The following is a 24666-nucleotide window of genomic DNA, read 5'->3' on the forward strand; positions in this document are numbered from 1 at the left end:
AGCTGAAACTCCTTGTGTCCACATTCAATTCATCAAAGAGTTCACAAAATAGGTGGCTGCAAGGATAGTCTCACAAAATGGCCACCTCAATTCCTGGTCACTGATTTTCATTCTTCCTGGCCAACACCATAGTAGGATAGACATTCAATATTTTAGTTTTCTGCTCTATTTCCTTATCGTTATAATAAGGAAACTAGTGCACAGATGATATTACAGGAAACAAAAGCATAACGTTTACATTTCACTTCTTTCTGCATTACAGACATTTTGTTGTTGCTAACAAACTGTCTCTGGTTTCAGTTCAACACTATCCTGAGTGAAATGGACAATATATACTCGACAGCTAAGGTGTGCCCACCTGGTGAGGAGGATCACAACAAATGTTGGAGTCTCGAGCCAGGTAAGTAAGTTGGGGGATCTGTAACTTAAGAGGTCACAATGCAGCAGAGGGAACAGCATTATTCAGTCTTTCCAAACCAAGAAGTACTATAACCAGGGCAACGGAGACCAAAAGTAGAACCCACTCCATACACTTTGTGTAGAGAGGCCATTGCTATTGGCATTGGTTTATTATTGTCACATATACCAAGATATCAAAAAGCTTTGTATGGATGCCATTTAGACAGTTCATTCCATATGTAAGAAAAGCAAGGTAGCACAAAAAAAAATAACATGGATTGTGGGATGCAGGCTGAGTCTTCCGAAGCCACTGGCTCACCTTCCTCATCTTGGGATGCCATGCTTAACATGGAGGCTGTTAGAAAATTGGTCACAAGCCTCCCTAAACCTTCAATGCCAAGGAGCAGAAAATTTCAGTGAAACCAGGAAGCTGTCACGTCTCTTGATATCAGCTATTAGATAATTTGGAGCACTTGAGAAGCCAGCTCTCCATTATTCTTTAGATGAGGGACACTGAGTGGAGCCTGTAGGAGGAAGCAAAGGTTTTATTTCACACCCAGGGCTTGCATCATCCCTAATAGTTCAGAGAAGATTTGGCTGCTCAGAAAGAACATAGAAAAGAAAGCAGAGAATATTCAAAGCATGAAGCTATTTTGACATTTCACTGCTCCTCTAATGGTGGACATCTGCTCTCTCCACCAATTCCATCATTGCAGTTATGTTTATCCCTTCAGATCTAAGATTTTAGCCCCAAGCCTCTACTCAGCTTTCTGAAACTTCACCACTTTAATCCCTTTTCCCAGGCACTATTTCAGGCTCACGCACTCTCACTCCATTTCTCCTCACCAGAACCAGAATCAGGTTCAATGTCTCCGACATAAGTCATGAAATTTGTTGTTTTGTAGCAGCAGTACAGGACAGACATAACAAATTACTACAGGTTACAATAAAAATAAATAATTAAATAGTGCAAAAAGAGGAACAGCAAGTAGTGTCCATGGTTTATACATGATTCAGAACTATGATGGCAGAGTGGAAGAAGGAGCTGTTCCTAAAATGTGGAGTATGGGTCTGGTAGTAGTGAGATGAGGGCCTGCCCTTGATAGTGACGATTCCTCGTGATGGATATTGCCTTCCTGAGGCACTGCCATTTGAAGGTATCTTTGATGAATGGAGAGGCTTGTACCTGTGCTGGAGTTGACTGAATCGACGGTCCTCTGCAACCTCCTACATTGGAACCTCCATACGGGACAGTGATGTAACCGGTCAGAATGCTCTCACAGTACATCTGTAGAAATTAGCTAGATCCTTTGGTGACATACCAAATCTCCTCAATCTCCTAATGAAGTATAGCCACTGTAGTTCCTTCATCATGATTGCATCAACGAAGCCCAGGTTTTTGAAGCTTGTTGATTAATACTGAGGGAATGATGAACACTGAGCTGTAATTGTTAAACAGCAGCCTGAATTACTGATATCCAGGTGGTCTAAAGCCAGTGGAGAGCCAGTAAGATTGCATCCACTGTAGACCTGTTTTGGTGATAGGCAAATTGCAGTGGGTACAGGTCCTTGCTCAGGCAGGAATAACTTCAGGCCATCACCAGCATCTCAAAGCACTTCTCCTTATTAAGTGTTTTAAACTGCAAAGAAAATTACGTAAATTGATGTAGTTGCAAATGACCTGATAACAAAGTCTACTGCATGATTAATACTGGAAATGGAAAGGGTCCTCCTCCAAGTATAGAATTCAGGCGCATTACTGAAGCAAATTTCAGAGAGTTCAGCATCTAACTCCTGTCGTAATTGAACAAGACAGAGAATTTTCTCTTTCCATCTCCCACCCCATACACATTCCCAGAGTGTCTGATGGGACAGCACAGAGGGTGCTTTATCTTGTATCTAACCAGCATTACACCCGTCACTGGAATGATAATGGGACAATGTAGAGATATTTTATTCCTTGCCTGTCCTGTATTATATCTGCCATATACAAGCATTTGCTTCTACATGAACAGAGCTTTATTCTCTTTAAGACACAGTGATTCCCTGTATTAGCAGATGTTTAGTTATACACTGCAAGCATTGTTCACCTTGAGGTGCCTGTCTCCAACAACTATCTTTCCTGATTACCTCTGGCTGATAATTGTAGTGCAGTCATTAACTTGCTAAAGCAAAATAAAAACAAGCTGCTGGAGGAACTATGGATGCACAGGGATCATCAATGTTAAGTTCCTGCATCAGAGCTGAGAATGTGACGTTGAGATGGCCAGTATAAAAAGATGAGAGGGTGGCGTCAGGAAGACCCAGACAGTGGTTCATCTGGTATGTCTACTTTTGGTCTAAGTTGCCCAGGTTATGGTGCTTCCTGATTTGGAAATTACTGGACAAATATTTGGAAATCTATGGGGCTGAAGTTCAGAATGGTGATATTTCTACCAGCTCTATAGAATTTAAATACAGTGAAGTAAATAATTTAAATAAAAGAACAAGTCTCAGTTGAGGTCGCCATGAAACGATTGATTGTTATAATTCATTTATGTTCCAACTGGAAAGAATTCTGGCGTCCATGTTCAGTCTGGACTTTACAACAGCCTAAACCCACAGAAATGTGATTGATTACACTGGACAACAATTTTTTCAAAAGTGTTGCTTATATGGTAATGATAGACTGCTTGAAGCTGAACGCAAAAATAATTTCAGACTACTTGTACCGCATAGGAATTAGGAGAAACAAGAAATTAACTTTTATTGAACATAGAAACATACAAACATAGAAAATAGGTGCAGGAGCAGGCCATTCGGCCCTTCGAGCCTGCACCGCCATTCAGTATGATCATGGCTGATCATCCAACTCAGAACCCTGTACCTGCCTTCCCTCCATACCCCTAATCCCTTTGGCCACAAGGGCCATATCTAACTCCTCTTACATATAGCCAATGAACTGGCCTCAACTGTTTCCTGTTGCAGAGAATTCCACAGATTCACCACCCTCTGTGTGAAGAAATTTTTCCTCAACTTGGTCCTAAAAGGTTTTCCCTTTATCCTTAAACTGTGACCCCTCGTTTTGGACTTCCCCAACATCAGGAACAACCTTCTTGCATTTAGCCTGTCCAATCCCTTTAGGATTTTATACGTTTCAATAAAATCCCCCCTCAATCTTCTAAATTCCAGCGAGTATAAGCCTAGTCGGTCCAGTCTTTCATCATATGAAAGTCCTGCCATCCCAGGAATCAATCTGGTGAACCTTCTTTGTACTCCCTCTATGGCAAGAATGTCTTTCCTCAGATTAGGGGACCGAACCTGCACACAATACTCCAGGTGTGGTCTCACCAAGGCCTTGTACGACTGCAGTAGTACCTCCCTGCTCCTGTACTTGAATCCTCTTGCTATGAATGCCAGCATACCATTCGCCTTTTTCACCGCCTGCTGTACCTGCATGCCCACTTTCAATGACTGGTGTATAATGACACCCAGGTCTCGTTGCACCTCCCCTTTTCCTAATCAGCCACCATTCAGATAATAATCTGTTTTCCTGTTTTTGCCACCAAAATGGATAACCTCACATTTATCCACATTAAATTGCATCTGCCATGAATTTGCCCACTCACTTAACCTATCCAAGTCACCCTGCATCCTCTTAGCATCCTCCTCACAGCTAACACTGCCACCTAGCTTCGTGTCATCCGCAAACTTGGAGATGCTACATTTAATTCCCGCGTCTAAGTCATTAATATATATTGTAAACAACTGGGGTCCCAGCACTGAGCCTTGCGGTACCCCACTAGTCACTGCCTGCCATTCTGAAAAGGTCCCATTTATTCCCACTCTTTGCTTCCTGTCTGCCAACCAATTCTCTATCCACATCAATACCATACCCCCAGTAAATATAATGTGTTTACTTGCACAATAATGCTGACACTTTGCAATAGTTTAACTGGGCTAAAACTGTTCTGTTGATGATTTCCATTCATACTCTGTGTCTGAGGCTTCTTGCTTAAGTGTCCAACAATAATCAGCCAGCATTGATGGATTCCAGTTGCCCTGATACCGGTTCTCCATGACCACAATGTCCTGGTGAATTCTTTCATCATGCTCGTCACTGACAGTGCCAAGATTTGCAGAGAAGAAGTCCAAATGGGAACACAGAAAATGAATCTTTAGTGATATGTTTCACTCCATGGTTTTGTATGCTTGAAGCATGTTGTCAGCCAGCTGCATGTAGTTTGGTGTTCTGTAGTTGCCAAGAAAATTTTCAACAACATCTTTGAATACTTTCCATACGATTATCTCCAGTCCCACTGGAAGGTCTTTGAATTGCTTGTTATTGATGACCTGTTTGATTTGTGGACCAACAAAAATGACTTCCTTAATCTGGCATCAGTTATTCTGACCTGAATTATGAATTGAAGTAACAAATATAGGCCAATTTTTAAAAAAAATAGTGCGTGAGAGGGAAATTTCGTAGTGATTTTCATGATCAGCAGTCCAAAATCCGTAAGATGCACCCAAAAGTATTCAGGAAGCAAAATCTTTGTTGTCCAGTGTTATCAGCTGTGTTATGAAATGACTAAATGGATACATCAGAACACAATGAGATTACCTTCGGAAGGATCCCCCAGCAGCAACATAGACATAGACAGACCTGTACGTCGTAAACACACATCCAACTTGATCAACACTGCAAGACCCTCACAAACGTGGAACGTGGTTATGTTGTGAGAAATATCACGCAGACTCGACAAGGAACACAGGGTCAGAGAATTCACTAGTACCCCATAGTAAACATGAAAAGTGTCAGAGATATTCAGCAGGTCAGGCAGCATTAATGGATAGGGAAAGTGATTTTGAGTTTTGATTTCAGTAAGCCACTCAGATCAGGCCTTCATCTGAACATGGACCAAAGATTTGAATTTGAGGGGTGAGGTGAGAGTTACTGCCCTTGACGTAAGGCAATGTTAGGTCAAGTGTGGCATCAACATGCGTGATAAGCCTAAAGACTAAGGTAATCAGCGGACAGCACTCCAATGGATGGAGTTAATTCTCACACAGAAGGTGGTTAAGGCTGATGGACATCAATCACCCAGCCCTAGGCATTCCTCACTGCAGTGTCAAGCAGAGCCATCTTCAACAGCTTCATTGATGACCTTTGTCTCATCATACAGCCAGCTGGAGATGATTGCACAAAGTTCAATTCCATTCGCAAGACAGTGATAAAGTTCAACCATGGACTGATAGGTGATCAGGAGCATCCACATTGTACAATGATGGGCAAAGATCATCTTCAGCAAAAGAGAGTTTAACCACCCTCCTTCGAATTTCAATAGCATTATTTTTGCTAGGTCACCCACTGTCAACATGCTGGGGTTCCCATTGACCAGAAAGTCAACTGGACCAGCTACATAAATACAAAAGTGTGATCCAAACATATCAGAGCCTGTGTATCCTGCAGTGAGTGACTCACCTCCTGACACTCCAATGCCATCTACAAGGCAGGACTCTAGAGGGTCATTAAATATTCTCTGCTTAAGGGAATATGTTCAGGTCCAACAACACTCAAAGAACTTTAAACAGGACAGAGCAGCCATCTTCTCTGACACCAACTGAACCCATATGCCTGAGGCACCAACAAATTCACTGCAGATATCTGGTAAAGTGTTGCTTGTCATTGTTTTGAAATCATAAACTAAGTACAGAGGTGTGGTAAACCATATGTATGTTGTGACTGTGTTAACTGTCTGGAGACGCCCCTCTGCTGACTGCCCCTGTGGTTCTTCCCACAGATTCCTGAATAAAGGTGAATTCGCCTTGCCCCTCCCCCTCAGTCCGGGGGCAGACACTCACCGTGGAGGTCATATTGTACAGCGAATAAAATTGAAGCACCTTCAATAACTCCAGAAGACTGAGGTTTGGTAAAATACTGAAAGGCTTTTATTCGCTGTACAATACAACCTCCACGACCTCCATGGTGAGTGTCTGCCCCCGGACTGAGGGGGGAGGGGCAAGGCGAAACACCTTTATACAGGGTTCTGTGGGAGGAGCCACAGGGGCAGTCAGCAGAGGGGCGTGTCCGGACAGTTAACTCAGTTACAACATATATATGGTTTACTACAAGAGGAGATGTTAGTGGTAAGTTTTTTACGCAGAGAGTGGTGAGCGCGTGGAATGGGCTGCCAGTAACGGTGGTGGAGGCAGATACAATAGGGTCTTTTAAGAGACTCCTGGATAGGTACATGGAGCTTAGAAAAATAGAGGGCTGTGGGTAACCCTGGGTAATTTCTAAAGTAAATACATGTTCAGCACAGCATTGTGGGCTGTAGGGTCTGTATTGTGCTGTAGGTTTTCTATGTTTCTATGTAAACTGCCTGACCACGTCAGAAGAAGACATGATGAATGTTGAGGTCTGTCGGACAGTTGTCCTCCTGTGAGTACATTTAGTGTTTGTGTTATAACCATACATGTGCTTCTACTCTCTCTCTCTCGTGTTGCAGAGCTGACTGATATAATGGCAATATCCCGGAGTTACAAGAAGCTGCTGTATGCATGGGAGGGCTGGCACAACTCTGCAGGGATTCCACTGAGAAAGCACTATAAGAAATTTGTTCAAATGAGCAACAACGCCTCTAGAATGGATGGTGAGTAGATTAGTCCCCTCCACATGGGCAGATCTGGGCAGGCTCCACCACCAAACCCCACAAAATTATCAGTGTTAACGGTAACAGTACAAAACAATGTAGGGGAATAAGTCCCGCTTGTTTCCTCAATACAAAAGCTCAGTATCAGCTTTTCCAGCAAGTTCTTGATAATTCTGTCACCCTTTTACTTTGAAGGTGCAGACCTTCCTCAGGTCCTCTTCCATAGGAAAGGTGCAATGGGGTTAAGTTAGGGATGACCGCAGTCTGGTCTGAAGGGGGTGATTTGTGGAGCTTGGTCCAGAAGCAGGGGGATAATTTACGCAGTTTATTCTGAAGTTGCCTGCCTCAGATGAGAGCTGTGATTTCCATTTAATGGTTGCGGGCTAGGTCTCCGAGTCCTTGGGAATACCAGATGGTTGGGCGTTGTGGGAAGGGGCAAAGCCAACAGGAAAAATCCCAATCCCTAAATTTCAGGAACAGGAAGATTAGACCTCCATTCCCACGGTGCCTCCCATTCACCCTCTCCTTGTGTAATAATCTCCCATCACTCTGCACTCCACCAATTCACATCCCAGTGTTACTCCTCTCTATACATCATTCCTTTTTACTCCATGTATCCCAGCTCCAGCTCCCTATCTCTTCCTACTACCTATTAATCATCCTTATATGTCTCCCAGTTTTCATACCAAATCCTCATCCAGTCATCCCATCATCCCTGTCTCCAGCCCATACAACCGACTACAGTCATTCCACTCTGTCCTCTACCCAATCAAGGCCACCCTCCCATCCTCATTCCTGAAACCTCCACTCTACTTTCCAATCAAATCACCCAAACAATCCCAAGCCCATCAAACCACATTTCAATCCTGACAGGATCTTTCTGGCTTCTTAAAAATAAAGTACCATTGCAATTTATCCATCCACAATCACAAATAACCATTTCCTCAACCTTTCCCTACCCCTGTCCACCTCTGCTCCATGCCCAGCCACCAGATCTACAACCAGCCTCACTACCTGACTTCACTTGCCCAACATTTGACCTCCATGTAATTTCTCCATCTACCAGTCAGATCAACTACAGCTTCCCCATTACCTTGGATGGCCTGGTTCTCTCAGCCAGGACACTCTCTTTGCTCTGACCATAGGCTCTGCTCCTTTAAGTCCAATAGTCAAAATGTTGGACAAATAGTCCAAACAGAGATAATCATCCTGAATTCCATTCTTAAAGTTCTTCATCATTCTGTCCATCCTCCTTTAAGTTCTTCCCTGTTCCTGGGAGCAAACATTTGGTGGCCCACCCAATATCAATTTCTTTGGCGCAATGGCAGTTTCTGTTTTCATCTGATTATACTCCTGCAAAACTTCTTTGGACTTTTAAGTATGTTGCATTTCTTCTGTGAATGGAAGTGTTTAGTGGTATGAGTCTATAGTTTGTAGCACTGCAGCAATAGTTACCTGGCTTTGTTTACAGGTTTTAACGACACTGGAGAGCACTGGAGATCCTGGTATGAGTCGCCAACATTCGCTGATGATCTCGAAAAGATCTACAATGATCTCAAACCACTTTACCTTAATCTTCATGCTTTTGTGAGGAGGAAGTTATATCAGCAATATGGACCCAAATATATAAACCTGAAAGGACCCATCCCTGCACATCTATTCGGTAATTACTGTTTGCAAGGAAGACTCATTCTTTATATTTAAAACTATTAAAATTAATTTGAGGTGGACTTTGTTATTTGTTCTGGTTTTGTGTTAGTTGCAAACTGATGACTGGTCCTTTAGACAGCTGCACACTTGGACAACCCTGCCAGACAGTCCAAGACCCCAGGAATTATACTTAACATCGTAGACTCCACTGCAAGTAGCCAGTGAGGAAGGTACCTAGCTCTAAGACTGAAGCTCCAATCCAGAGGCCAGAGCACAAAGGTTCAGCTGACATTCAGCAGTTCTGAGGGCGTGATACATTGCCAGAGTTACCATTATTTAGATAAAGCAAGTGCAGATGGGTCAGAAAAACCACACAGCAAAATTTCACAGAAAGGCAGAGGAATTACCCTTGGCCTCCTGAGAATTTTATTCTAAAATGCAATATTACCGACAGCTTTCACAGACGTTATCAAATTATTGACATAGGACAGAAATTTGATTTTCTATACTACATCAGTGATGCCTCTTCAAAAGTATTTTGGGATATCCTGAGAGTTATACAATAGGCACCATGTAAATGCACACCTTTCTTTAGATTCCTCTACTTTGTCACACTTCTTCCTCTTTGATCCTCTGACTTGTTGCCTCTGCTTTGGGGGTTAAATTGACCTTGCTTCTACACAGGACCTTGTAGCCATTTTACCTCAGCGTAGGGTGCTATATAAATGCATGTCTTTGTTACTGCAGACAGAGTATTCCATTCTTGATCTGAGATTTCTCCTCCATTTAGGTAATATGTGGGCCCAGCAATGGAACAACATCTACAACCTTATGATCCCATTCCCAAACAAACCCAACATTGATGTTACTGATATGATGGTTAAGAAGGTGAGTTGATTGATTTGTCTTTTCCCACAGGGTACTGCACCAATTGAACACCAGCTGTTCCACAAAAAAACTTATTCAGACAAAAAGGAGAAAGTGCTCATTTTCGACAGAGATAATGAGGAACAGATGCTGATAAAACAGTTTGGGATCCTGACAAATTTTCCTACATAAGTGCATTAGGAAGACATGAGAAAGTGTTAAGTTAAGACAGACATTGATGAAGACCAGAACAGATTAGCCAGTAATATCCATCTTTTTTATCAAACATTCTATTTGTTCATTTGTAATACACTATGAGTAATATTTCCCTGTTATATATAGGCAGATATTGAAAGCTTCTATCTCTAATTAAACCATCAGTCAGTATGTGGCAGAACATAAAACCTATTTGTTACTGATATCCTCATATCTTTAATTGACCTAAGGTATTGTATCTGTATATTCATAAGGTATAAAGCTTCTCATTTCATCTCGATACATATGACAATAATAAATCAATACCAATGCTAACTAAACAGCTTGGTTAAAAACATATATTTTTAAATTAATAAATTAGATACCTTATAATGTATCTAAGATAAACCACTTGGTGCTATAGTTATACTGTATATATCATTCTTAATACTTTCATATATACTTTACATATACTTTGTAAGTGTCCCATTTTCTATAATGAATAACATTACAACATCAACCATGCTCCTGAACTACCTCGCCAGTTGTAAATTACTTTTGGACATCTTGATAGAGATGGTGAAACATTATATAAACATATCTTCCCACCTTTGTATTTTAAGTGCAATAGCCTTGTACCAACAGAATCAGAATCAGAATCAAGTTTAATATCACCGGCATATGTCGTTAAACTTGTTAACTTTGCGGCAGCAGTACAAAGCAATACTCAATAATAGTGAGAAAAAACTGTGAATTACATTAAGTGTATAGAAAATATATAAACAAAATAGTTAAACTAAATAAATAGTGCAAAAACAGAAATAAAAGTGAAGTAGTGTTCACGGGTTCAATATCTATTCAGAAATCAGATGGCAGAGGGGAAGAAGCTGTTCCTGAATGGCTGAGTGTGTGTCTTCAGGCTTCTGTATCTCCTACCTGATGGTAACAGTGAGAAAAGGGCATGTCCTGGGTGCTGGGGGTCCTTAATGATGGGGCTGCTTTTCTGAGGCACTGCTCCTTGAAGATGTCTTGGATACTACGGAGGCTAGTACCCATGATGGAGCTGACTAATTTAACAACTCTCTCCAGTTTATTTCAATCCTCTGCAGTGCCTTCCCTGTCACCCCTCCCCCATACCAGACAGTGATGCAGCTATTTAGAATGCTCTCCACAGTACATCTATGGAAATTTGAGAGTGTATTTGTTGACATACCAAATCTCCTCAAACTCCTAATGAAATATAGCCACTGTCTTGCCTTCTTTATAACTACATCCATATGTTGGGACCAGATTAGATCCTCAGGGACAACAGTTAACATACCATTCTTAAGATCTGACCATCAGCTGCCAATCTTTGGGATGTGTGAGGAAACTGGAGCACCTGGAGGTAACACTCACCGTCCCTGGCAGAATGTGTTAGCTCCATGCAGACAGCAGGGGAGGTCAGAATTGAACCTGGACCTCTGCTACTGTGAGGTTGTGGCTCTACAAGCTGCACTATTGTGCTTTACTAATGAAGGAATCCCTGGTAAATGTTCCCAAAAGAAATGAGGGGGCAATCTTAACCAAAGGATAACAGAACTATTCAATGGATAAACTGAATACTGGAAAATGTTTGTGGGAATCGATCCTTACTACATGAAGGTTGAACAAGCACAAAGCAGCCCAACACTCAAATAAAAGGGGTGGTTCAGAGGTCAATAATTAGTGTTGTTGCCTCACAGCTAGGGTGGACTAAATTTATTCAAAGGTTCAAAGGTTTCAAAGGTACAATTTAATGTCAGAGAAATGTATACAATATATATCCTGAAGTGCTTTTTCTTCGCAACCATCCATGAAAACAGAGGAGTGTCCCCAAAGAATGAATGACAGTTAAATGTTAGAACCCCAAAGTCCCTCCCCAGCTCCCCCTCCCACGCGTAAGCAGCAGCAAGCAACAATCCCCCCTCCCCCCACTGGTAAAAGAAACCATCGGCACCCACCACCGAGCACTCAAGCGTGAGCAAAGCAACAGTAAAGACACAGACTTGCAGTACCCCAAAGATTACTTGTTCACCTGGTATTCGACATACCACAGGCTCTCTCTATCCCTAATAAGGGAGAAAGAGGTGTCTCTGTTTCACAGCGAGAGGGGAGACATAACAAACAGCTCACTGGTTTATGATGTTAAAAGTCCGTTGCGTCACTTTTTCCGAGCTCTGCACCCAAAGATCTCCCACGACACACCAGTCTTCTGCTCGGACACCGGACTCCGATCCACCCCTCCACGGCCAGTTGTGAAACCCCGAGAGCAGGTTCGATTCCAGCAAAGAACCATAGTCAGCATGTAACCCCAGGTCAGGGTCTTCTAAAGAACCCTGAAAGGGAAAAATAGAGATATTAAAGATAGAAATAGAGCTGTGTCCGAAGATGCAAGCAAAGGAGTCACCATTTAGCGCCATCTTAACTCCACCTTCTAGCTTTTGGTTGTGACTGTGCAGAGTTTGTACCTCCAGATGCTCCATTTTCCTCCCACATCCCAGAGACCTGCCAATAGATTAATCCTCTGCTATGAATTACTTCTTAGTGCAGGTTATTGCCAAAAGTGATCAAAGGTGAATTAATAGGCATGTATGTTCAAAGGTTCAAAGGTTCATTTTTATTATCAAAGTATGTCTACAGTATACAACTCTGAGATTTGTCTTCTCGAGGTAGCCATAAAATACAGAACAATTGAAAGAAAGACACCAAAAACTTGTAACTCTCCTCAACCCCTCCCTCACACAAAAGCTAACAGATGACCCACATGGAGAAACAACAAGAACCTCAAACCACAAGCCCCAAGCCTGCCAATCGGCAACAAGAAAGAATGGGCGAGAACATGCCAAAAACCCAACATAGAACTGAAATAGGCCAATCCATAAATCTCAGAATTATGATAACATCTCCGAGAGCATCAGGACCCACCAGCCCCTCCGAGGGCAGCAACTCAAAACAGCGGCCCCTCTGAAAATCGCTTGCTCTCCTCTGCATTTGCCTTAACGTTTCAATCTTCCTCGATGTTTTAATTGGAAAGAAATGTAGACAACCGTGGCCCCTCATCTCATTCCAGCTTCTCCTCATGGTAGCTCGTGCTCGCATTTCTCGTTTGGAGTTTTCTCAGGGACATCAGACTGCTAGCTCACTCGATTGAACTATAAACTGTAAGCCCTAGGCACCAACAGTTTCAAAAACAAAATTAAGATAAAAGGATAAGTAGAAGATGTAGCAAAACTGAAATGACTGACTATCTGGAAGATGTTGCCCAAGGAACTGTTGTTTGCTGGTGCCATCTTGGTGGGGTACAGGAAAATAAGGAGAGAGAGAATGGGAAATAGTGGGATTGTTACCCTAGGAGTCATCCTGGTCCTAATGTCACCATCTGAGTTCGAATAAGATTATAAGATATATGTGCAGAATTTGGCCATTTGGCCCATCGAGTCTGCTCTGCCATTTCATCATTTCCCTCTCAGCCCCAATCTCCTACCTTCTCCCTGTAACCCTTCATGCCTTCTCCAATTAAAAACCTATCAACCTATAATAAGTAGGTATTATCACAATGTACTAAAGCGTGAGTTGATAAATTCACAAGGTAATCAAGAAATGGTGAAAGAGGAGCTAAAGAATTAATAACTTTAAATAGCAACAAACGCAGTGGGGAATTGAAAGCCAATCAGCGAAGCAAGAAGCAACACTGAATTGTTATGCAATAGATCAGCAGGAACACTGATAGTCCAGGCAGTTAACAGAATGCTGGGCACACAGGCAGCATGGAGCACATCGAATAAATAGTAAACAGCACAACAGCGGGAGCCAGAGGATAAATATTTCCATAAGCTTTCTGTAGGTACAATCAGAAATAAATTATTACAACAATAGTGTGAATTTGAAAATTCAGTCTCATGAAATGGCAAGGTGCCAGAGATTTATTATATTCACGAAGTGCCAGGAACAAGTGATTAATAATTCCACACAGGGAACGTCGCAGCCCCTCTCTGCCCCACCACTCGGTTTCACTGGCATCATTTGAAATTGCTATTTCAATTGCTTAATCAAAAAGACTATTTCATCCAAAGATTCAGCTTGTGGTGGGGTCAGAGGAAATTGGAGTCAAGGTGGAAGATCACGGATCACAGGGCAGGACCAAAGGGAGGGGACAGATATTGTGAGGTTCCTGTTTGCTTGTAACTGTTCTGAGTGTAGATGGCTCACTGGTAACGTGTGATATTTTGCAGAACTGGAACGCCACCCACATGTTCAGAGTCTCTGAGGAATTCTTCACGTCCTTGGGGCTGATCAAAATGCCACAGGAATTTTGGGATTCCTCAATGCTTGAAAAACCTGATGATGGCAGGGAAGTTGTGTGCCATGCATCTGCCTGGGATTTCTATAACCGCAAGGACTTCAGGTTGGTACTCTGCTCAATAGACGTGAAGCCATTCAGAAGCAATATGAATGGAATATGGGATTACTCAAAGAGTAAAGACCATTTGCATGCTATATGGTCCTGTGATACAATGTTAATGGATGCCAGGAGTGACTCAGTGATAGAACTCTTAAGAGTGTGGAATCCAGGCCACACTGTTGTGGTGGAGTGGACTTCACAAGAAGTATTGTATTGTCCTTTAAATGAGACATTAAAACATATCTGTATTTCCAGAGGCAAAAAAAAAATCACATAGCACCATATGTGAAGGAGGGAAGTGATCTCTTACACAGCATCCTGGCTGATAGTCGTCACTTAGCCAAAATGACTGAAACATAACTCATGGTTATTTGTATATGGGATCTCAGTGCGGACAACTACACTGCCACCTTTCCTACATTACAACAGGAATTAGGCTTCCATTAACTGCACAAGTCACTTTGGGAAATGCTAAGGTTGTGATAAGCTCTGTTATTTGTGTGTCTTTCTCTTACCCTTTGCTCTGTTCTGGGATTGATTGGGATCCAGGTGTAAGGTCCTGAAACTTACTGCAGTATGAATGGTAATATCCCCTCTCCTCATTCTCCAGAATCAAGCAGTGCACGACAGTCACCATGGAGCAGCTGTTCACAGTTCACCATGAGATGGGGCACGTAGAGTACTACCTTCAGTATAAGGACCAACCAGTCACCTTCAGGAGAGGAGCCAACCCTGGCTTCCATGAAGCAGTCGGGGATGTTTTGGCACTCTCAGTCTCTACACCCAATCATTTGCACAAGATTGGACTACTGGACAATATCACCAATGACAATGGTAAGAAGGTTCACAGAGTCAGGAACTCAGGAAGAAACTCTTTGGCCTGCTCATTCTGGGAGCTCCAGTTTCCTCCCACAGTCCAAACACGTACCGGGTAAATTGGTCATTGTAAATTGTCCCGTGATTAGGTTTGGGTTACTTGGGTTTCTTAAGGATTGCTGGGGTGGCGTGGTTCAAAGGACCAGACAGACCTACTCCACACTGTATTGTGAAATAAATAAGGTCACTCCTCAGTCTCCTTCACCCCAAGGAATAAAGTTCCAGTTTGCTCAATCTCTTTCAGGCTAAATAGAATCCTTCCTATGATAGGGTAACCAAAACTGTACACAATAGCCCAAATGTAGCTGCAATGTAATGTCCAAACCAGTACAATTTGTTCAAGAACCGAATGTTTGAAGGGAAGTTCTTGAACTTGGTGGTGTGGGACCTCCTGCAAGAAGGTAGGTCTGCTGCCTTGCCAATATTAATCCCGTGCATAGTCTGCAGCAATATTTACTTTACTTTGTAATGGAAGACAGAGGGTGATGATGAGGCATTTGTAAATGAAAGTCTGAAACCAATAGTTTCCCACAAAGATTAGTTTCAGAGCCCGCACTGTTTGTCATATCGATTTAGACATGAATAAAAGATGTATTAGTAAGTTTGTGAGTGACACTAAAATGGGGACAGTGTTGGTAGCAAAATCTAGAGTTGCAGAACAATATTAATCAGCTGGTAAATTGGGTAGAGCTGTAGCAGATGGAATTTAATCCCAAAAAGTACATGTTTGGGTGTCTAATAAGAGTAGGATATATACCATGAATGTTAGGTCCTGGAGACTATTGAGGAATAAAGGACCCGTGCGTACAAGGCCATAGATCCCTAAAGTGGCAGCACAGCTAGACAAGGTACTGAGGAAAGCAAGTGAGAAGCTAGCTTCATTAACTAGAGCATAAAATATAAGTACTGGGAGGTTTTTGTAAAATTGTAGTGCATAAAATTTTGGCTAGGCCATAGCTAAGGTATTTTGCATGGTTCTGGTCACTACACTATAAGAGGACATGAATGAAGGATCTTGGCTCAAAATGTTGACTGTTTATTCCACCCCATAGATGCTGCCTGGCCTGCTAAGTTCCTCCAGTATTTTTGTGTGTGTAGCTCAAGACTTCCTGCATCTGCAGAACTTCTTGTGTCTATGAAAGCACAGGAGTGGGTGCAGAGGATATTTACAAAGATGTTGCCTGGGATAAAACACTTCAGTTAGGAGAGATTGGACAAACTTGGTTTGTCTTCCTTGAGCAGAGAAGGTTGAAAATTTGCTCAGAGTGGAGTCACCTAAAAACAGAGGTCATTGGGTTAAAGTGAGAAGTGACAGGTTTAAGGAGAACGGAGGAATGCTTTTTTGCAGTCTTGAGCGTACTGCCTGAGAGGGTGGTGGAGATTGTTACAACATTGAAAATGTAGCTGGATGAGTGCTTAAATCACCAACACACAGAAACTGGGGATCAAGTGCCAGTAAGTAGATAGATGGAAGGTCAGCAGGGGCACTGTCAACCAAAGTCCTTGTTTCTGTGCTGTGTGACTCTGTGACTCTACTGTCTATAACAACAATGCAGTGTGTTCTTCTCATTCATTCCCTGTTGCCGTTAACAGTGACCACAACTTCTAAGCTGCAATTCTGTGTTGTATTTCCTCATATCATACAATCTCCCAGTTGAAGGAATGAAGCTATCCTCATCTCAAAAGATTCCCTGAAAATGGCAACACAAGTAGATAGTGTGTGTGGTATGGTAGAGCGGATGTATGGCATGCCTGCCTTCAGTTGTCAGGACATTAAGTATTAGAATCAGGAAGTCATGTTACAATTGTATAAAACTAAAGTGAGGCTGCACATGGAGCATTGTGTGCAGGTCTGCCCACACCCCTCTCCATCACAGGAAGAGTATGGAGGCTTTGCAGAAGGTACGGAAGGGGTTTGCCAGGATGCTGCCTGAATTAGAGGGTACAAGCTAGAAGGAGAGATAGGACAGACTTGGGTTGTTTTCTCTGGAAAGACAGCAGCTGAGGGGAGATCTGATTTAAGTTCATAAAATTAGGAGAGGTGGACAGCCAGAATGTTTTTCCCAGGGTAAAAATGTCAAATACTAAAGTGCATAGCTTTGAGGTGAAGCGGGGAAGAGTTTAACGGAAAGCTGCAGGGTAATTTTTTTTATATAGGGAATGACAGGTATTTGGAACAGGCTGCTTGGATTAGTAGTGAGAACAGATATGACAGGGGAGCTTAAGAAGTTTATAGACAAGCACATGAACATGTAGGGAATGGAGTGTTGTTGATCATAGAAACATAGAAAATAGGTGCAGGAGTAGGCCATTCGGCCCTTCGAGACTGCACCGCCATTCAGTACGATCATGGCTGATCATCCAACTCAGAACCCCGCCCCAGCCTTCCCTCCATACCCCCTGATCCCTTTAGCCACAAGGGCCATATCTAACTCCCTCTTAAATATAGTCAATGAACTGGCCTCAACAGTTTCCTGTGGCAGAGAATTCCACAGATTCACCACTCTCTGTGTGAAGAAGTTTTTCCTCATCTCGGTCCTAAAAGGCTTCCCCTTTATCCTCAAACTGTGACCCCTCGTTCTGGACTTCCCCATCATTGGGAACAATCTTCCTGCATCTAGCCTGTCCAATCCCTTTAGGATCTTATACGTTTCAATCAGATCCCCCCTCAATCTTCTAAATTCCAACGAGTACAAGCCTAGTCGATCCAGTCTTTCATCATATGAAAGTCCTGCCATCCCAGGAATCAATCTGGTGAACCTTCTTTGTACTCCCTCTATGGCAAGGATGTCTTTCCTCAGATTAGGGGACCAAAACTGCACACAATACTCCAGGTGTGGTCTCACCAAGGCCTTGTACAACTGCAGTAGTACCTCCCTGCTCCTGTACTCGAATCCTCTTGCCATGAATGCCAGCATACCATTCGCCTTTTTCACCGCCTGCTGTACCTGCATGCCCACTTTCAATGACTGGTGTATAATGACACCCAGGTCTCGTTGCACCTCCCCTTTTCCTAATCGGCCACCATTCAGATAATAATCTGTTTTCCTGTTTTTGCCACCAAAGTGGATAACCTCACATTTATCCACATTAAGTTGCATCTGCCATAAATTTGCCCACTCACCTAACCTATCCAAGTCACCCTGCATCCTCTTAGCATCCTCCTCACAGCTAACACTGCCGCCCAGCTTCGTGTCATCCACAAACTTGGAGATGCTACATTTAATTCCCTCGTCTAAGTCATTAATATATATTTAAGCAACTGGGGTCCCAGCACTGAGTCTTGCGGTACCCCACTAGTCACTGCCTGCCATTCTGAAAAGGTCCCATTTATTCCCACTCTTTGCTTCCTGTCTGAAATTATTTCTTTTAAGAGAGGCTGGACAAGCAAAAGACCCAACCACTAACCTCTCACCCACAGTATTAAGTACAGGAGAAAGGATTTAGTCTAATATAGCTTAGTGTCTGGCGCAGTCATTGACCAAAGGGACCATTCCTGCACTGTACTGTTCTATGTTCTGTGTTATATCTTCCCCTGTGGTGGGGAGCCCAGTGCACTTAATAGCCATATAGATGAGATAATTTAGGAGGATTTAAGCCAAGAAATAAAAATGCTTAGCTTCAATTTTGTTCAATCCAATCTTTCAATTGCTTGACAGAGACTGACATTAACTACCTCCTGAAAATGGCCTTGGAAAAAATCGCCTTCCTCCCATTTGGATACCTAATCGATCAGTGGCGTTGGAAAGTGTTCAGTGGACAGATTTCCCCAGACAACTACAACAGTGAATGGTGGAAACTGAGGTAAGAGAGAGTGTGGTCCATGGTGAGAGATCAACATAAACTGAGACCAGCCTTGGGTTTGCATCAGGATTTAGCTTGTGTCTCCACTTGTGTCTTCCAGAACAAAGTACCAAGGCATCTGCCCCCCAATTCTAAGGAATGAAACAAACTTTGACCCTGGTGCCAAGTACCACATCCCTGCAAATACACCTTACATCAGGTAAATGTCCAAAGAATAGGTTTCACAGAGAGCTCCTTCAGTCATCTGTTTCACAGATACATCGGAACGAAGGACACACAATTGCTTTGGGTCTCCTGGTCATTTATATTGTTTCTTTCTGCAACTCTTCTATTAACTGAAGGATCTGTTCAGTGCCCAAGCCAACCATCTAAAATCTATTACCAGAGGACTTGCCTTTAGGATGAGAGAGAGAGTAAGTTGAAAGGAGACGTGTGGGGCAAGTTTTGCTACACAGAGACTGGCAGGTGCCTGGGTGATGGAAGCAAACACAGTTCGGGCATTCACAAGGCTATCAGATTGCACATAAATGTGAGGGAAATGGGAGCACATGGACATTGTGCAGCAGAGCGGATTCATTTAGTAGGACAGTTGATTAGTTCAGCACAATATTCTTGAGCGAATGCAAGATTTTAAAAGCAAGCGGGCCTGTCAGGATTTTCTGCAGAGCTTGAGTAAGAGTGAAATTTTTTAAAAATAAGTGGGGCCTGTTAGGACTATCAGCAGAGCCTGAAATCACTTGGGTTATTAGGCACTTGTCAATGGCCACTAAAAAGAAGTTAGGTTTAAGTGGATCAGCCATAATGTGAATGGGCCAATGTTAGAGTGGAGAGCTGTGGCTTTGGCTCAAGAGGCTTCAGCAAAAAGAGATGGAGACAGAGGTAAGCTTCTGGTGAGTTTCTTTCTTTCTTGTTGCACAGTTAGAGCAGTGGCAATGACAGTCAGGACAGTGGAGGACTCCTCTTGTGGGGTGTGGTAAGACAGGGAGACCTCCAGTATCACTGATGACTATCACTGCAAGAAGTGCATCAAGCTGTAGCTTCTGACAGACCACGTTAGGGAACTAGAGCTGGAGTGGATAAACTCTGGATCATTTAGGAAGCTGAGGAATTGACTGGCAGAAGATACAGGGAGGTAATTACACCTAAGGTGCAGGACACAGGTCACTGGGTGACCGTCAGGAGAGAGAAAAGGGATAGACAGCCGGTGCAGGATATTCCTATGGCTGTTCCCCTCATTAACTATTATTTTGGATAGTACTGGGGGGGGGGGGGGGCGACATGACCTAGCAGAGGAAAGCCACAGCAGTCAGGTCTCTGGCACTGAGTCTGGCTCTTTGATACAGAAGGGAAGGGGGAGGGGTGGGGCAAGCATTAGTGGTAGAATATATCATTTGTTAAGGGAACAGACAGGAGGTTCTGTGGATGAGAACGACATTCCCAACTGGAATCTCATCGCCCCCTGGGCGCCAGGGTCAGGAACATTGCAGATCAAGTCCATAGCAATCCCAAGGGGGAGAGTGAGCAGCCAGAGGTCTTGGTCCCCATTGGTACCAATGACATAGGCGGGAAGGGTGATGAAGTCCTGCAAAGTGAGTTCAGGGAATTAGGTGCTGAATTATAGGGCAGGACATCCAGGGCAGTGATCTCAGGAGGGAAGGTTTCAGATTTTTGTGCTCTCTGTCAGGGAAGGTGGGGCCTATACCTGATATCTGGTAACAAATGACATCTAATGGCCACAATGCCATTAGTTTCAAAGTAAATATGCAAAAAGATAGGTCCACGGGTTGAGATTCTAAATTGGAGTAAGGCCAGTTTTGATGGCATCAGAAATGATCAGGCAAATGTGGATTGGGACAGGCTGTTTTCTGGCAAAAGTGTACTTGGTAAGTGGGAGCCCTTCAAAAGTGAAAATTTGAGAGCTCAAAGCCTGTGTGTGCCTGTCCCAATAAAGTGTAGAGAATCCTAGCTTTCAAGAGATATTGAGGCACTGGTTAAGAGAAAACAGGAGGTGCATAGCAGGTACGGGCAGGTAGGAACAAATGGGGTGCTTCTGGAGTATAAGAAATGCAAGAGGACACTTAAAGAAAGAAATCAGGAGGGCTTAAAGAAGGCATGAGGTTGCTGAGGTAGACAAGGTGAAGGAGAATCCAAAGGGATTCTACAGATATGTCCAGAGCAAAAGGATTGCAAGGGACAAAATTGGTTCTCTGGAAGATCAGAATGGGAATCCTTATGTGGAGCCAAAAGAGATGGTAGAGATCTTAAATAGTTTTTTTGCATCTGTATTTACTCAGGAGACAGACACAGAATCTATAGAAGTGAGGAAAAGCGGCATTAATTTCATGGACACTGTACAAATTACGGAGGAGGAGGTGTTTGCTGTCTTAAGGCAAACTAGGGTGGATAAGTTCCCAAGACCTGACAAGGTGTTCCTTTGGATCATACAGGAGGCAAGTGCAGAAATTGCTGGAGCCCTAGCAGAGATATTTCAAACAACCTTAGCAACAGGTGAGGTACCGGAGGATTCGAGGATAGCTAACGTTGTTCCGTTGTTAAAGAAAGGCTCTAAAACTGAACCAGGAGATTATAGGCCAGTGAGTTTGACATCATTTGTGGGAAAGTTACTGGAAGATATTCCAAGGGACCAGATATATACAGTAAGTATTTGGATAGATATGGACTGATTAAGGATGGTGAGCATGGCTTTGTGTGTGGTAGGTCACGCCTAACCAATCTTATAGAGGCTTTTGAGGAAGTTACCAGGAAAATGGATGAAGGCAAGGCAATGGATGTTGTCTACATGGACTTTACAAATGCCTTTGACAAGGTACCGCAGGGGAGGTGGTCAAGAAGGTTCAGTCACTCGTATTCAAGATGAGGTAGTAAATTGAATTAGACATTGGTTTTGTGGGAGAAGCCAGAGAGTCAGATGGCTCCCTCTCTGACTGGAAGCTGGTGACTAGTGGTGTGATGCAGGGATCGGTGCTGGGTTCTTTGTTGTTTGTCATCTATATCAATGATCTGGATGGTAATGTGATCAACTTGATCAGCAAATTTGTGGATGACACCATGATTTTAGGGTGTAGTGGATAGTGAAGAAGGCTAAAAATGGGATGAAAAATGTCAGATGGAACTTAATGCAGACAAGTGCGAGGTGTTGCACTTGAGTAGAACCAACCAGGGTAGGTCTTACACAGTGAGTGTTCGGGCACTGAGGAGTATGGTAGAACAAAGGGATCTGGGAATACAGGTCCATAATTCATTGAAAGTGGTGTCACAGGGTCATAAAAAAAAGCTTTTGACGTATTGGCCTTCATAAATCAAAGTACTGAATACAGGAGATGAGGTGTTATGTTGAAGTTGCATAAAAAGTTGGTGAGGCCTAATTTGGAGTATTGTGTGCAGTTTTGGTCACCTACCTACAGGAAAGATGTGAACAAGGTTGAAATTCTAAGAATTCTTCTAAGAAAGTGTACAGAGAAAATTTGCAAACATGTTGCCAGGTCTGGAGGACCTGAGGTATAAGGAAAGATTGAATAAGTTAGGACTGTATTCCTTAGAATGTAGAAGACTGAGCTGAGATTTTTTAGAAGTATACAAAATTATGAGGGGTATAGATAGGGTTAATGCAAGCAGGTTTTGGTTGGATGGGACTACAACCAGAGATCATGGGGTAAAGGTAAAAGGTGAAAGGTTTAAAGGGAATATTAGGGGAAACTTCTTCAGAGTGTTGTGAGAGTGTGGAATGAGCTGCCAGCAGAAGTGGTGCATGCAAGCTTGATTTCAACGCTTAAGCAAAGTTTGTAAAGGTACATGGATGGTAGAAATATTGAGGGCTATGGTCCTAGTGCAGGACGATGGGAGTCGGCAGTTTAAGTGATCTTGGCATTGACTAGATGGGCCGAAGGGCCTGTTGCTGTGCTGTATTTCTCTGTGACTCTATATAAATGGGATGGTTTGCACCTGAACTGGAGGGAAACCAATACCCTTGTGGTAAGATTTGCTAGTGTTACTCCGGTGGGTTTAAACTAGAGTTTCAGGGGACTGGTTTGATCGCAACATTTATGAGAAGTTTGGATAGGTACATCGATGGCAGGGGTATGGAGAACTATGGTCCAGGTGTGGGTCAATGGGACTAGGCAGAATAACAGTTCATTGTGGACTAGATGGGCTGAAGGGCCTGCTTCCGTGCTGTAGTGCTCTATAACTCTATGTCTATTGTGAGCCAAAGGGTCTGCCCCTGTGCTGGACCGTTCTATATTCTACTTCCCTTTGTCCAAAGTGACTCTGGACTCACAAGCCACAAACGGAGGCTATCATGTGTACAGTGCCCTATCCAGTTGTGAAATCTTCTCTACACACCTCTTTCTTTCTCATTACTGATCGACACCAGCTCCCTGCATTCCACTTCAAAGCAACTTTACCTCACATTTTTCGATTCCATAGTTCCTTATGTTGTGGAACATAGCCATAAAGCCTATCAAGTCTATATCATCTCACAGAATAATAACATCAGGCTCCTTCCTTTCCCAATTTACCCTATAAACTGTTGTTTTCACATTCCCACCAACTCCTCCCAGATTCTGACACTGAACTATATACACTAAGGGCAATTTACCATGGACAATTAAACCCACCAACACTTCCGTCTTTGGGATATACGTCAATATACGGTCAGTGGTCACTTCACCAGGTACAGGAGTGGAACCCAGTGTGGCCTTCTTCTGCTGTAGCCTAATCACTTCAAGGTTTGCTGTGTTGTGCATTCAGGGATGCTGTTCTGCACACCACTGTTGTAATATGTGGCTGCTTGTGTTACTGTCACCTTCCTGTCAGCTTCAACCAGTTTGGCCATTTTCCTTTGACCTCTCTCTTTAATGAGGCAATTTTGCCCGCAGAACTGCCACTCACTGGATGTTTTTTTTTCTGTTTTTTGTACCATTCTCTGTAAACTCTAGAGACTGTTGTGTGTGAAAATCCCAGGAGATCAGCAGTTTCTGAGATACTCAAACAACCCCTTCTGGCACCAACAATTATTCCATAGTCAAACTCACTTTGATCACATTTCTTCCCCATTCTGATGTTTGGCCTGAACAACAACTGAACCTATTGACCATGTCTGTATGTTTTTATGCATTGAGTTGCTGCCACATGATTGGCTGATTAGATATTTGCATTAATAAGCAGGTGAACAGGTGTACCTAATAAAGTGGCCACTGAGTGTATCTAAAAGACTTGGACTAAGAATGACTGTGGACTAATAAGTAAGTTTGTAGACCACACAGAGATTGATGGAGTTGTAGAAAGTAAGGTTGGTTGCCTGAGGCTCATAGATCATATGGAAAGTTGGGTGGATAGCGACAGATAGAATTGAATGCAGACAAGTGTGAGGTAATATGTGTTGAGTCAATTAATCATGGCCAGACATGCACAGTAAACAGCAGAGGTACAGTGGGAGCTTCACGGGCAAGCTCTTGCTCACTGAAAGTGGCAGCACTAGTGGATAGTGAAGTATAAAAGGCTTTTAGCTTGCTTGTCTTCACAGCCAGGGTGTTGAGTATAAGAGTTGGGACATCATGTACAAGACATTAAGTAGGCCACACGTGGAATATTGTGTGCAGTTCAGAGTTAATGCCTGGCCTGCACAATCTCTCCTTGTAACTAAAACCCCCCAATTCAGGAATGGGGTTTTAGTTACAAGGAGGGAATGTACAGGCTACGATTGTTCTAGTTAAGGATGGGTAATAAATGCTGACTTGTAAATGAATCAATAGCAAGGCTGAAGGGTGACATTATGGAGATTTGCAAAATTATGAGGGA

At 42.9% G+C, this 24666-nt stretch overlaps 1 protein-coding gene across 2 annotated transcripts in view; it reads left to right on the top strand.

Annotated features, from left to right (window-relative positions):
• Positions 1–24666, top strand: part of ace (angiotensin I converting enzyme (peptidyl-dipeptidase A) 1) — a 155248-nt gene that overhangs the window by 21307 nt on the left and 109275 nt on the right. For both annotated transcript variants that reach the window (XM_063037759.1, XM_063037760.1), the window contains exons 3-10: positions 301–400; positions 6888–7031; positions 8503–8694; positions 9472–9569; positions 13997–14169; positions 14777–15000; positions 18702–18846; positions 18947–19045. In XM_063037759.1, the coding sequence (XP_062893829.1) occupies positions 301–400; positions 6888–7031; positions 8503–8694; positions 9472–9569; positions 13997–14169; positions 14777–15000; positions 18702–18846; positions 18947–19045 (1175 nt within the window). The remainder of the gene's footprint in view (positions 1–300; positions 401–6887; positions 7032–8502; positions 8695–9471; positions 9570–13996; positions 14170–14776; positions 15001–18701; positions 18847–18946; positions 19046–24666) is intronic.

Source organism: Mobula hypostoma, chromosome X1 (assembly GCF_963921235.1).
Source record: "Mobula hypostoma chromosome X1, sMobHyp1.1, whole genome shotgun sequence".
In the NCBI taxonomy this organism is placed as follows: Eukaryota; Metazoa; Chordata; class Chondrichthyes; order Myliobatiformes; family Myliobatidae; genus Mobula; species Mobula hypostoma.